This window comes from Pangasianodon hypophthalmus, chromosome 14 (assembly GCF_027358585.1).
Source record: "Pangasianodon hypophthalmus isolate fPanHyp1 chromosome 14, fPanHyp1.pri, whole genome shotgun sequence".
Taxonomy (NCBI): Eukaryota; Metazoa; Chordata; class Actinopteri; order Siluriformes; family Pangasiidae; genus Pangasianodon; species Pangasianodon hypophthalmus.
The window spans coordinates 7,022,278-7,037,639 of record NC_069723.1 but is presented as its reverse complement, the minus strand read 5'-3'; the positions used below and the strand labels follow the sequence as shown (position 1 = coordinate 7,037,639).

Below are 15,362 nucleotides of genomic sequence, written 5' to 3'. Positions count from 1 at the left end.
TCCCCATGTTCTGACCTGACCTCAGGGTTCACTGTGTGTGTGTGTGTGTGTGTGTGTGTGTGTGTGTGTGTGTGTGTGTGTGTGGGGCTCTGAGACTTTGTACTGTCTGAAACGTGACAGCGTGGTGACATTGTGGTCTCAGTTAGAAAGGCTATTGCAGCGCATATAAGATTGCTAGCATAAGTCCTAGCTTTTTAGAATAAGTGGTATTTAACTATCTAGATTTACCTTTGAATATTAAATGTGTCAGATTGATAATAAAAATAGAACTGAACAAGTCAAGTAGGATTTGTTTTAAAAGGATGAAATACAGCTGCAGTGATCATTCATGGCTGCGATGCACTTTTTTTTCCTCCAAACCTCAGTGTTTGACCAACGTGCTTTAGGAATTTCTGCTTTCCATGCATGGGTGTGATTTTTTTTTTTTTTTTTGGCCGTAATATCATTCTATTCCTTTCTCCTCACTTTTGTGCATAATTTTTGACCCTGTGATGCTGCATCTATCATAAATATATGGCAGCTACATTTTTTAAATAAGTAGTTCATACAGGGCTGCAATACCACTCAATCATAATAGCTAATTACTGTTTTAATAATTATTTTGGAAGGAGTCTCTTTGTACCTGTTTGTCAGAGGTAAACCTGTAACTAAGTTTTCTGACATGGGACAGTCTTCAGGACAGAGGGCTTTGTAGTTTCTCAGAGACAGCTGCATTTTTTTTGTCTTATTAACTTCGAGAAGAAAAAGAGGGGCTGGTGAAGGAACAACGGTTTATAGTTGCTGTAACATAAGTGATAGCAGGAACTAACTTGTTCATTTAATGATGCTCCCTAATATTAGACGTAACTGTAATTTGATAATGTTGTGTTGTTCTTCAATAAAGAAAAGTCAAACTATTGAGGTATAAGAGGAATATATCATTTCAGTACGTTAAGTTATTATTGGAAAATAATCAGCTTTGGGGTGGCAAACAGATCACACTACCTTGCCGTTGATTATTTTTCTGTAACAGCATGCCTCATTGTGTTTTATTCCTTTCTATGTTCAGTATTAACAGTATGCTTGAGTGGTGATGGAACTGTTAGTTAATAGCTTAATGTACCATTGATAATAGTTGTACTTACATATAGCACAGAAATACGCAGATGTTAAAGAGAATATTAGTCTGTTAGCACAGGCCTCCTTTACATATATTCTTGTATTCTTATGACAAGTTAGTATACTGTTTGATGAACATTTGCTAGCAATGTGCACTTGTGTTTTCAGATTTCATGAAATTGCCAGAATAATTATATTTCTGCATTCCTAGTTGTCCTCAGGAATGATTTGATAAATTGGTCTTCACTGTTTTTTAGTTTTGTTGGCTCAGGTCCCAAACTTCACTTCGTTTAATGAACACAGGTATTAGCAGTAATATAAGGAATACGTTCTGTCTACAAATGGTTAATATATAACAAAATGCTGTTTCATTATTACTAGGGGAGTTCAGTGTGTGGTCTGACATGAAAACTTCTGAACTTCAATTTCCTTTTAAAGTATCTGCTGGCTGGTTTGCATCCTTTCGAGTCATCACTTCATGAAATTGAATTACGAAACGGCTCTTAGTCACAGTTTGTCAGAACGTCATCTACCATTCAAGAATGTTGGGTTACAGTGGAATTCATTCAGGGCAGCGAACAGAGATGAGAAAATGTTATCACCAGAGGAAATGCGTCATTTTTCTCGCGCTCCATGTGCAGAATTATGACAGAGCTTGAATGTTTGCGAAATGCATATTGATGAAATGAAAATGATTTACTCCCTCATAATCAGGGAACCAGATATCAATTTGTACTGCGAAGCGAAAACCCTTAGTAGGTAATTATTCCTAATTTGGTATTTCGGAAGGAAATTGCATTTAGTCCACCAATAAGTGCTATTTGTTTGCTATGTTTGCTGTAATTGGTGGTTTAGAGAGAGCTTGGGAGTGTTGTGAGTCCACATGTCAAATGAGCGTGACTCTGCAACAGGAAACTGACATAACACATAGCCTTCTCCTGGAACAAAAATATCTGCTGTAAAATGATCCATAATGCCTGGCAGAAGCTTGCTATCTATAAACAAACCCCAGGAAACAGGGGGAACGGTCTATTTTTAACTTTGAGCTATACCCTTTAGTGAAAAAATGTGCTCCTATGAGTGGCCTGATCACAGAGAGGAAAAATGGGTAAATAAAATAAATTCATATGAATAAATAAAATGGATTCATTAAGCACTCTGTAGACATTTTTAACATAATTTAGATGTGCCGTGACTAAGCGTTTAAGGATTTAACACAGCAGCAGGGGAGTGGTTTATAGCCGAGGTCTGAGTGCGTTTGACAGTAATATATGATAGCATGGGCGTGAAAAGCTCTTATTGCGGCAGGTATAATTCATGACTCCATTAAATGCTCTCATCGCTCACATTGCTCACATTGCTGTCAGTGGTTTTCGATTAATGCTCCTCAATACTGTGCTGTGTAAATTCATCAGCAAAGTGCACTCCTTTTGCACTGGGGAGAATAAGTCAGGTTATAAAAAAAAATCAAAGGCTTTTGGACGTCTTCACATCTGGCCAGCGCATGCATGAGACTGCAGTCTAGCATTTTTTTTGCTCATGATTGCTCACTTTTCAAAAATTCAATTTCAAACTTTTGCCACATGCTTGGAATGCTACATCTAACAGCATTGGTAATAGTGTGAATCATTTCCTTTACTTCAGGAATGCCCAGAAAAAGCTAAAGCCTTTTTGTTTTTTAAATTTTTAAACCAGACATAAATAGAGGGTGCATCTGATCGCATGCTGTTCCCTGCCTGCCTGGGAGTCTGTTGTTTTTCAGGGTGATTCCCTGGGGAAGTCATGCGGTAACACAGAACCCTGCTTTTGTTGAGTTCGGTTTATTTTGAAATTGCCAGTCAGACAGGGATTTACTGCTGTATCCTCCTGGCTGATGAGCGCAGTTGGATTCACAGCACAGTGCTGTTTTGTTGGCTGTGCTGAGTAAGCTGTGGTGTGTGTTGGGGCTCTGTTGAAGTCGGTGTGGATTGCTGACTCATCCTGCTTTCAGCTGGGACACTTGAGTGGAGGAGCTTAGCTGTGAGGACGCAGCTCTGACTTAAATGCGTTTTAGTGTGAACATGAACGTTCCTCTATCGCGTAAAGCAGATGTCGATGCAATTGCTAATATTAACCTCATGTTGAGTACAGTCATATAAACTGTGTGTGCAATATGCTCACTGCAGCACAATAGTTTCAGCACTATTATCAATGTTATCATGTAATAATGAGGGTAGAGGCAGTATAGTTAAAATTACAGTTAATAGTATTCACCATGATTGTGAAGACGGTTGATAATATGATTAATATTACATAAGTTTATTATTTTGTACTTATTTATATTTATTAGTATTTCCAAACCACTGCAGTCACCATGGTTGGAAAGCTACACCCTGAGGCCATGGATTTTGAAAAGTATTCCACTTGTGAAGCATGACTACAGCTCTGTGTGATTCATGTTCACACATATCGAGTTCTTTAATTGGGCGCTCACAAATAACATACTCAAAGTCCTTTACTAGACATGTAGAGACAGACATCCCAGGGCCATGCCTCCTGAATAGACAGGCACAGAATAATAAAATAATAAACAAACCATCGTCTAAACTTTTATTGTATTAATAATATTGTTGATATTACTGAATTCATAAGTGTTCATGGTCTCTATGAGTCATGAAAACATTTATACCTGTGTGTTTGTGTTCCTGTCAGGGATTTAGATGGAGCTAAATGTTCTTCCATCCATCTGGAACAAAAAAGGGCATCTGCCACTGTCTATTCATTGAACATCTGCTTTTTTGTTGGAGAAACTTTCCATAAGACACCCCCCCCCCTTTCCCCCAGCATAGAATGCTTTGTCAGTGAATTCTCCTCTCCACTGCGTGTATTAATTCAATGCCACATAATAAGATTATGGACACCTCATTTGCTACTTTTGTCTCATTTTAAGAAGTTGTAAATGTGCCCATAGATATTATGCATACAAATAAAACAGCACATGGTAAAATGTGTGTACTGTGCCCAAATATGTGTGTGTGTGTGTGCGCGTACTGTGCCTGAAGAAGCTGTGAGATAAGTGGTGTAGAAAACAACAGACAGAAACAAGGCTTGTCTTGTCTTATTTTTCTCCTCACTCAGCAAGCCAAGAGGCGGTTTAGGGGGCTGACTCTGCATTGAATGATGGTACTGAATGTTCTCATCCCTTTCTGTCTAACCATGATAGCAAATGTTCCATGCACGCAAGACTGCACCTCTCACACAGTGCTAAAACCAACCGACTCCAGCAGGACTTGTAGTGGCGAGTACTTGTGAGAACAACATTCACATGTAAAATGTTTCCACTGTTAAAGGTGCAGTTTGTAGTTTGAAAAAAAAAAATGTTTCTAGACCTGTAATATTCACATACTTTCAAAGGTGCCTTACAAAAGTATTAGGAGTATTACAAGTATTTGGGACTTTCTTTTTCATTTCAGGTGTTTGTGTGTATTTTTCTGGCCTGGAAAAGTTCCTTTCTCTTAAAAGCCTAATCGAGAGGCATATGTAGTTTCCCCAGAGGGGGTGGGGTCAGTTGGGGAAATAGAAAGGCTCATCATTGTCTTCTTTGTGATTAGAATTTACTGTGCAGGCAATAAAAGGCTCCAAAAATTACAGACTACTGCTTTTATATGAGCAGTTTAGCACTTTTCTGGTTATGCCTTATGTAAGCACATACAGCTCCTACATGAGTATATAGCAGAGCACAATATCTCTGAGTAAACTAATCCAAATGACATGCAATTATCTGTGTAGTCTTGAGGCCTAACTCATTGTATGTCCAAAAACCACACCCTCCTGACTATGCAGCCTGTGGTTATGGCAACCTGCTTCCCGCATTCTTATTGTGTCATGTGTCGTCCTGTGTCTGCTGATTAACCATGATCTTAGGTTTACCATGAGCTGATTGGAGGACAGCAGATGTACAGAGTACAAGGTCCTTCATAAACAGTGCAAGAAAGAAGAGGAATATAGTGAAAATATTGTATTACACAACCATTTTTAATACACTTGATTTAACTTGTGTACAGGCTGTATGCTGTGTTTTGGTCAGTCGTCCTTCTTCCGCTTCAACCACCCTGAGGAGGCATTCAGAATGAAGAGCATGAGGCCAGAAGGACAACATAGATCTGGCACCAGTAAAGGTAATGCATCATCACCCCCTCGTACACACATGCACATACACACACAAAGATGAAGCATTTAATTTTAATGTAACTCTTATTGACAAATAAAGAATGAAAACAACTTCTCTGTCCTTGAGGAGTAGATGAATCATAAATTCATTAGCAATCCCATCAGACATTAAAATCAGACAGTTAAAAGCATTAATGCAAACTAATGAGAATAAGTGAATATTCAAATTTCTGTGGAACAGAAGTAGTTAGGATTTTCTGGGCCCCTGAAAGAATAGGAATTTTCTGAGCCGTTTTAATTGCGACCAGCTTTCACTCCACTAGTAAGGGCTCTGGCCATACTCCTCATCCTCTCCTGGTAAAGACATGGATATCAAAGACAATATTTTTGCCAACTATTATATACACTATATGGCCTAAAGTTTGTGGACACCTGACCATTACACCCATTGTGTGGTTCTTCCCCAAACTGTTCCCACAAAGCTGGAAGCACACAGTTGTTTAAGATGTCTTTGTATGCTGTAGCATTACAATTTCCCTTCACTGGACCAAACGTGCCCAAGCTTGGCAATGCCCCTGTGCACAAAGCGAGGTCCATGAAGACATGATTTGCCAAGGTTGGAGTGGACGAACTCGAGTGTCCTGCACAGAGCCCTGATCTCAACACCACTGAGCACCTTTAGAATGAACTGGAGTTGCTGAATGATCGCAAATCCCCACAGCCACACTCCAAAATCTAGTGGAAATCCTTCCCAGAAGAGTGGAGGTTCTCATAACAGCAAACGGAATGGGATGTTCAACAAGCACATATGAGTGTTATGGTCAGGTGTCCACATACTTTTGGCCATATAGTGTATTACCTTTATTTATACAGGTGGTCTCAGTGACAAAGATCTCCTTTTCAAGAGAGACCTGTTACAGTAAAACTGTTGTTGTTGTGAGGAGAATGAGGACTCAGATGACTCAACTCATACGCACTCATACACACAGAAGCTCAGCAAAACCCTGTCAGAAAGGTCAAATAAAACATGTACAAAGCCTCATTTAGGGAAAAAAAAGCGTATAGGGATTAGATTTAGGAGTATTATCAGAATTTTGACAGTTCTGTATTTTGCTCAGGTTTGACACTATTGCCACATACCTGTGTTGCAGATTTGTTAAAAAAAAAAAAAAAAAAAGTGTCTCTGCTTTCTCCAAATACAACTCTCTAACTATTAATTACACATACGAAATATTTGTGTCTACCGGGCAACTATAATAAAAAAAAACAAATAGCCTAGACACGCAATCTGATTGTCCTGGCTGCCTGGATTAGTCCACGCCTGCCATGACAAATTTCCATTATTTTAAATGCTATGCTGAAAAGCTGCTTGATATGTGAAACGCTGACATGGTTGCCCTGGTTGTGGATAAAAATACTGTTCCTAAGACTCCTAAGACACAATGCCACATATGCAGATGATGTTACTTAAATTATTCAGTATATGACCTAAGCTGGAATGTCGGCTAAATACAGCCAGGTGACAAATATACGGAAAAACCAGCATAAAATGTCTTAATAAGGTTATTAAGCCTTAAGGCTAAGTGTCTTAATAAGCTCCCAGAACAGCTTTAGTGCATCTTTGGATAGTTTCTACGTGTCTCTGGAACTGTAATGGGGAGATGAACGCCATTCTTCCAACAGATATTACTACAGCTGATGTTTTAATGAAGGTGGTAGAGAGTGCTGTCTGAGCACATTGGTCAAAAATCTCCCATAAGTATTTAATGAGGTTGAGACCTGGTGACTGAAGGCCATCGCATATCATTAACATAATTTTCATACTCCTCGAACCATTCAGTGAGCCCTGGTGCTCTGTGGAGGAGGGTGGGGTCATCCTGAAAGAGACCACTTATATCAGATCAGAAAATGCAGAATAGCTTTGTATTGATGTGCAGTGACCGCTTCCTCTAAGGGGACAAGTGGAACTTGTCCAACAAAATGCCTTCCATCGCATAACAGAGCTGCCATTTATCTCCTTTGTTTTTCTCACCTGTCTGGATTTGTAACTCTGTTTTCAGAATGAACACTTTTCCATGTTAATTATAGTGATAACTAGTACATTTCTGTATGTACCACTAAAGAACATTGTCATGACTGTTTATCAATATTGGTGTATCCCTTGATAACCAACTCACTGTTGGCAATTTTAATAGTCAGCCTCCGACACGCACTCAAAAGTTTTGCTACTGAGTGTGAAGCGGCTGGGATGAAAATCAGCACCTCCATGTCGGAGGCCTTGGTTCTCTCCCAGAAAAAACAGAAGAGACATTGCCCCAGGCGGAGAGCTTTAAGTACCTTGGGATCTTACAGTTGATGTAATGTTCTGTATTGATAAAGCAGGAACTTTGTTTGTGGACGAAGCTTTCTATGTAGCGGTCAGTCAATGTCCCTGTCCGTACTTATGGTCACAAATTATGGGTAGTGATCGAAAGAGTAAAGTTGTGAATATGGTCAGTGGAAATGAGATTCCTCCACAGGGTTGCTGGGTTTATTCTCCATGATAGGGTGAGAAGCTCTGAGGTTTTGTCACCTTACAAGAATGTCCTCTCATCAGCTTCTGATAAAGATGTATCAGGCCTGCATCAGCCCCTGGACAGAGACCTGGGACAGACCCAGGACCTGCTGATAAGACTAGATCTCACAGTTGGCTTGGGAACCTCTGGGGATTCCCCAGGAGGAGTTGGAATCTGTAAGGGGGGATAGAAAAGTCTGGGCTGACCTTTTCAGCTAGCTGTCACTGCAGCCCCACCCAGAAAAGCGGAAGGAAAACAAATGAATCAATGAACTATGAAATCATCCAAGAAAGAACTGCCCTAGTATACCATCACTGTAATGAACCCATCAACCACTCTGAAAACAAACATTCAGTTGCTAACCAACAAAATGAGCATTAGTGGTGGGATTAAAGGTCTGGGTGGTCAACTGTCACTTTTATCTGGTTTTGTTGCTGTTTTTATCTTGTATAGTTATACACTGAGACAGGAAGTAAAAGGGGCTTATAAGAAGGCAAACAGCCCTGATGAGTCATGCCTGTCTCAGGCAATATCCAGTCATCACAAGACAACACCTGAGCATCATACTAGGGCGGTCTCAATCAAGACTCATCCTGACTGCACTGGTTGCTGAGGCAGAAGTCTTAATATGAATTCATTCTTCCTCTTTGCATAAGTCATAGGTAGGTGGAGCTCCTTTGCAAGCCACAGCAGGGAGCAGGGAGGAATCACGTGCCTTGCTGCAGGTGCAGTATTCTACTTCCAGACACACAAACAGTGTGAAATGCTGCCTCGAGTTGCAGTATGCAATTTTTATAAGGCCCTTATTCCAGGCATTTAGCCTCTCCCTGTCCCAGAGGCACAGAGACTCCTGTGTTGCAGGAAAGTGGCTCAGATAGATCTCCAATCTGCCTACAATCTGCTACAATCTGCCTCCTGTTATGTCCTGCCTTTTCCTGCTGGGCCACATAATATGTAAACATACTTGGTCCATTGCATTTCCTAGGCTGATAAAAAAAAAAAAAAAACTCCCGTCCTGAAAGAATTACAACCAGTGTGCAAAATTCCACTAAAACTGTAGAACTGACATAGAACTAAATCAAGACTATTTCATTATAGAATACTCATAGCACCCTTTCTGAAGACAGCTCATAATGATGTGATGGTTTCAGACATATCCACAATATCAGTACTGAACAAACCCCATATAAATGGTTTACTTGAGATGTAAATTTTGATCCACATACTCCAGTGTAGGTAATGGTACAGCATGTTTCCTCTTCATCTCATTTCCAGTCCAGACAGCTTTGTTGGCCATGCATGGCTTACTTAAGGAATAGGGCTGTCTTTTAATGTCTATTTTTATCTCAACACTGCACCATATTTTACTTTTCTGCCCCCTCTTTCGTCCTTCATATCTCTCTACCTCTCTGTCCCACTCATCCAGTACAGTTGGTCTGCAAGACATTTAGATGTGTTTGACGTGTAATGCTGGCTAATATGATATATAAGACATTTTAATGTTATGTTCCCTCCTTAGTCTAGGGGTTAGGGAGGAAGTAACAAGGAGGAAGCGTGGAGAAATCTCTTTTTCTCCTATCCCAGCTCAAGTTTACACCCATTAATAATATGCAATATATATAAATATAGCCATATTTAGTTTTGCAAATAAAGTGCCAACAAAACAGAGGAGCCATATTATGAAAGGCTTTAAACATTTACAACATTTACAAAAGCACACAAAAGTGTGGCACAGTAACACATTGGGTACTGTTGCCATCTCACAGCTCCAGGGTCCCTGGTTTGATCCTGAGCTTAGCTTACTGTCTGTGTGGAGTTTCTCATGTACTCCTCATGTCAATGTGGGTTTGCTCTGGGTTACCAGTTTCCTCCCACCTTCTGAAAACTTGCTGGGAGGTGAATTGGCTATGCTAAACTGACCCGTGACCCGTGAATGAGTGTATGAATGTGTGTGTGTGTATGGTGGCCCCAGATGTGAACATAGGTTACAGTATGGAAAACCAGGACATTGGTGAATGGCCAGAAGGTCTATTTAGTGAAATAGTGACAGTCATCTTTTGTATCTATCTATAGTGACAACAATATGTTGGATTTAAAAGCATTCGTTTGTCTTGGAGTATATTTTTAGTTTTAGTACCGGGCCGAGTATTGGGCTAGTTTTTGGTTTTGTCACACAGACCAGGCGACCATGCAGAAATGTCAAATCAAGTAGCCTTTATTGTCACTCCTCTCATCACAGAGAGATGTAATGTTGGGAAAGAAATATACAGTGGAGTCCAAAAGTCTGAGACCACTAGTGAAAATGATCCTGTTTGGCATTCTTCTTTAATTTAGCACATGGTTTTCATTACAAATGATATTATCAACAATAACTTGAGTGCAAAGTAGAATCTTAGTGTTTAGTATGTCCCGTTTTTGCTTTAATGACAATGTGCACTCGTGCTGACACAGACTCCATAAGCTTGTGTAAAACCTGAAGATCCACGTTGGATCAAATCCAACGGCATGTCACCTGAACACGCACTTCGATGGAAGGGACAAGTCTCACGGAAAATCTGACCTTTTGTACAAATGGTCAATATCACAAATTTGTCAGGGCTGACTTAGAAATTGTGCAACATCTTGAATATCGGTTAGTTAAGATGTTGCACTTTTTCATTTTTTTTTTGTATTTCAAAATTCTGTTTATTTCCAGTTTAATATAAATAAATAAATAAATCCCAGATTTTCAGTGCGGTTTTGAACTTTTGGACCCCACTTTAGTTCCTCCAGAATCGTGGTGCTACACTTAACATGAAACCATGTGACACAGTACAAGTAAGTACAATAAACACAACCAATAGACTATATCATAATAACAATATATCAATGTATCACTGTATAATAACACAGTAAATATTAAGCACTACAAATGAACTCTATTGCACTGTAGTATTGACAGTGTTAATAGTCCTGGGCATCAGTGTAAACATAAATTAAAAAACTGACTTGTGCGTGTGGGTTAGTTATAAATATTATGTTTCTCTTGTAAAGTGACTGATTGCAGTGGGCAGAGAAGGAAGGGTAGCAGAGTGAAACAAGATGAAATGAAAGTGAGTGTGGCCCTTTAAGAGGCAGAAGTCAGATGTTTTCTCCGCCTCGCGCGCAGCAGCACATCTTTTTTTCTTCTTGCCGGCAAGTCCCGCCTCCTACACTGGGATTGTCCAATCCGTGGACTGCTCGTGATTATCCAGCGCTAGCGCGAGATGGAGGAGATTGTTAGCCAATGTTAGGTCAGGATTCAGGATACTACCAACCAATCATAGTGCACGGAGGCGGGAATTGCCTGAATACAGGTGTGGGGGGAAAATAACGCCGCACATCAGCACCGTGGACAGGGCAGGGCAGCCGGCTGGAGTGAGCGCCGGGCAGCGGAGCGCCAGCGCGCGGCCTTGATTTTCTAAACAGGTCGGTTCAGCAGCAAACGCGTCCTTATGTAAGTACTGATGATGTTTCTCCATGACGCTTTGATTTCTAGTCTGAACTGAGATCAGCTGAGATGCTGATTTCGACAGATGCGCCGAAAGCCCCCTGGAAACGAATCTGTCAATCCGTGAAACGTTTGTTTTTTTTAAATTAATTTATTTTTTAAAATATTTTATGCCATAACCACCAACCATATGCTTTAAACCTCCTTTTAAAACCAAAACTGTGCATCCTTTGTTTCCTTTGTTGGTTTAAATGTATGTATTGTAAATAAGATTTGATTAATAGACATAGCTAATGTTTTTGTGTATATCTCTCTCAGCTGATTAATGCTTGCAGGTCTTTTGATAGAGAGAGAGAGAGAGAGAGAGAGAGAGAGAGGGAGGGAGGGATGTTACTCCCTACCAAAGCTCCATGTATGAGTTATTCCTCTGGGTTTATTTAATCACAAATTCACTGGAGTGCTTAGATTGACAGCGATGTTGGGTTTGGGAGCAGCAGCACTGTATAACTAATTTGTGTTAACATGAAGACACTTGGTTTGAGTAAAACATGCTCTTGGATGTGCTGTCCATCATTTCTGTGCTTCTGAAAATACAATACATTTACAACCATTACATTGATGGTTATAGTACAGTTGATGTAGGGGTGAGAGACATGGCAAAAAAAAATGACACTTGATATTTTCATGGTACACTCTATATACTATACAGCCGAGTGCCAATTTAATTAGACTTTCATTTAACGTCTGAAAAAATAATTTAACATGTAGGACGGAAAACAAAACCTTTAGTACAGAGTTATGTAAAATCAAGCTACTTTTCTGTTTGTTATTCTCACGGTAGCTTTGTTTCCGACAGACTTTGAGAGCCTGGTCAATGGGAACCACCAGTCAGGAGGACCTGAGTCTCGCCCATCCGGACACGAGAGAGTGCGCCCTGAGCACAGTGCAATTGTCAGTTCCATTGAAAAGGACCTTCAGGACATTATGGACTCCTTAGTCATGGATGATCCCCTGCCCTCTTCCTCCGCCTGTGAGACCAACAAGCCATCCGGTCCCCCTGCTGCTCAGTCCCCGCTGTCCCCCCTGTTAAATGGAGGTGGCCGCTATCTTCTCTCACCCCCCACGAGCCCTGGTGCTATGTCAGTGGGCTCCAGTTATGAAAATACCTCTCCGCCCTTCTCCCCTCTATCCTCACCCTCGGCTGCAAGTAGTGGGAGCTTCAACAGCCCCTCACCGAGTGGTTTCCAGGACCAGATTCCTTCTCTTCCTCCAGTACCGGTCAGGTCCTCCAGTTACAATTACACGAGTCAGCCTCCCATACCTCAGCCTCGGACTATGCTGCCTAACCCGAAGGTGCCTGAGAGCCCTCGGCTCCAGAGAAAGGCTCTACTGGAAGCTCCGCCGAGCCCTAAACCAGCCCGCAGGGGGCTGAGTCAGGATAGCCAAGTGGGGAAGTCTCCGGACACCTCTCGCCTACCCCCTATGTTGCCTTCAGTCTCAGTATCTTCAGTATCCAGTGATGCGCCATCTATCAGGCTAGCAGTACCAGCCAGCCCCAAACTGACTCCAAAATTCACCGCCACATCGTCTTCGTCCCCTCCTTGTAGTCCCAGGGTGAAAATGACTAGCGGTCTACAGGATCATCCACCCAGTCCGTTTCATGATCAGTCACAGCCAGATCGCTCACTCACTTCAAGCCCTTCTCAGCTTCTCTCTCCTCCTCCTCGGGCATTCCAGCCCCCATTGGACCCAATTGTACACATAATCCAGGGTGGACAGCCACAGCCCCACTCACTTCAACCTCCGGAGAGTCCTCGGCTGGCCCGCAGGAATCTGGAGGCTGGCTGTGGCAGCAACGTGAGGGATCTGCCCCCTCTCAGCCCCTCCCTGGCACGTAGAGGAGTACCAGTACTGCCAGGCGCGCTTCCAGGTACCCTCCCAACCTGGTCCTCAGAGAGCCCAACTGCCAAGATAGTTCCAGAGAGTCCCAGACACAGACGCAAGGCTTCTTCCCCCTCTCAGGAGCTATACAGTCCCCGACTGGTGCGTGCCCGCAGCCCCTCACCCACCTCCGGGCTGACAGATGGTGGTGGACGCAAAGGGAGCTTCGGGAACACTCTATCTCCTGCCTTCAGCCTGGGCTCCCTGCCTGGGTCTTCGCCCTTAGCTAGTCCAAGGAACCACAGGAAGATGTCAGCAGGGCACAGAGACTTGCGGATCGGCCACCCAGGCATGAGAGAGCGCAAGAACAGCATCACAGAGATCAGTGACAATGAAGACGAGTTACTGGAATACCACCGGCGCCAGCGTGAGGAGCGCCTCAGGGAGCAGGAGATGGAAAGGCTGGTAAGTGACATGATAGAACAGTGTGATATGGAAAATAATTTAGCCACACGACATTCAAGTGTACCAAAAATCAATTAAAACACTGCAGGTTGCATTTGTCTGGCCTCAATGTGACTATTTTGGCAGATTGATTAATGAGCTGTAGTGTACCTTAACATTATGAATTTGTCTTATGGGTTTCTTAAGGCAGTTCCATGTAGTGCAAAGAAATGGCCAAAATATTAGCATTTATTTATATACTGCTGCAGTTGACCTGCATTTCGTGAAACATTTTTGTGAGTTTTTTTGGTATTAGTGGGGAAGAAGTGCAACTGCTGAATATATTCTGATGATTGATGAGAAATTACTTGTATGATTTCTAGCCACGAGGGTCTTTGGGTCAGACTGAAATCTTGAGTAAAGCCATAGTTACTCAAGATAACAACCATTCCAAGCTGACAGACTGAAAGTGATTGGGGCTGCTGTCTTGCTGTGGCAGAAGTCTCTGATTTCACCATGGCAACGTTATTGTTTGTTGTCCGTCTTACAGCGGGGGTGAGCGAGAGAGAGACAGACATCTCGGTCTGGTCGTTTGTCTGGAATGAACTATGGAGTCAGCTATCTTACATGCAAACTTATAAAACTTCTGGAGGCTGACTTTTTATCTGGTCCTTCTTTTTTCTCTGTTTACTGGGAGAAGAAAAAGAGTTGATCTAATTGTATATAGTTGCATTCTGGACAGAGAGAATAATGTCACACAAGCTTAGCTCTTCATTGCTGTTTAAATTGCTAGACTATTTTCACGCCCCCATACACACCCAGATACACACACATATACACACACGCGCCCAGATACACCCACCCAGATACACACACATATACACACACGCGCGCACACACACTCATACATATATATATATATATATATATATATATATATATATATATATATATATATATTTTTTTTTTTTTTTTTTTACATTTTTGGCCTTTTACCGTTTATTTTGCAAAGGCCCTAAAGGCAAAATCAATAAAGGATTAGTTAAGGATAAAATAAGCCTAGCTAAGGCTGCAAAAGGAGAAGCTTTGATTTAAATTTTGCTTTGACATTGAGCAAGCTGAGCATATTTGATCAAGATCAAGTGTAAATAGCAAAGACAGTTTCAAGAGATAAGAGAGGGTTTTAAAAATGTTTGACTCTCTAGGAAATGAATTCAGGAAGATAATCAGAATATATATTTGTACTGTATTATATTATAACTTTTTTATATTGAATAAAAGGTACTTTCCATTGTATATAATCACATTTAAATTTTTTAGGTTTTTAGATTTTTTTTTTTTTCGCTGCGGAAATGTAAGCCTAGATAATGTATGACACAACTTGGAAGGTGCTAATCTGAGTGTTTCGAAAAGGCCTGGTTGTGTTCTGGGGCATAGCTTTAACACTCTATTGTGACATTCATCAGACCAATATTCTTACCAACCTAAACATACCTAGTGCTGTGTGCAACTGAAATGAGCCAGAAACTGGGCCTAAACACACAGCATGACTGAGCCAGCTGGGGTCAGAGGTCAGCAGCAGTGAGGCCTCCATGCCCTTCCAGCATAACTGACACCACAGTGTGAAGGGGGAGTGCAGTGTGTGTTATATTTACCCCATAAATCCCCCTGCGCAAAGTGCTTCTCAGTAAAAGGCTTCAGTAGGCATACTGAATATTTCAATCAGGCATATAATATAAAAATAGTCCACAAACCCTTCCATATTT

At 41.3% G+C, this 15,362-nt stretch overlaps 1 protein-coding gene across 16 annotated transcripts in view; it reads left to right on the top strand.

Moving 5' to 3' along the window:
* Positions 1–15,362, top strand: part of phldb1b (pleckstrin homology-like domain, family B, member 1b) — an 80,491-nt gene that overhangs the window by 25,104 nt on the left and 40,025 nt on the right. For all 16 annotated transcript variants that reach the window (XM_034310607.2, XM_053239612.1, XM_034310608.2 and 13 more), the window contains 2 exons: positions 5,142–5,255; positions 12,128–13,617. In XM_034310607.2, the coding sequence (XP_034166498.1) occupies positions 5,142–5,255; positions 12,128–13,617 (1,604 nt within the window). The remainder of the gene's footprint in view (positions 1–5,141; positions 5,256–12,127; positions 13,618–15,362) is intronic.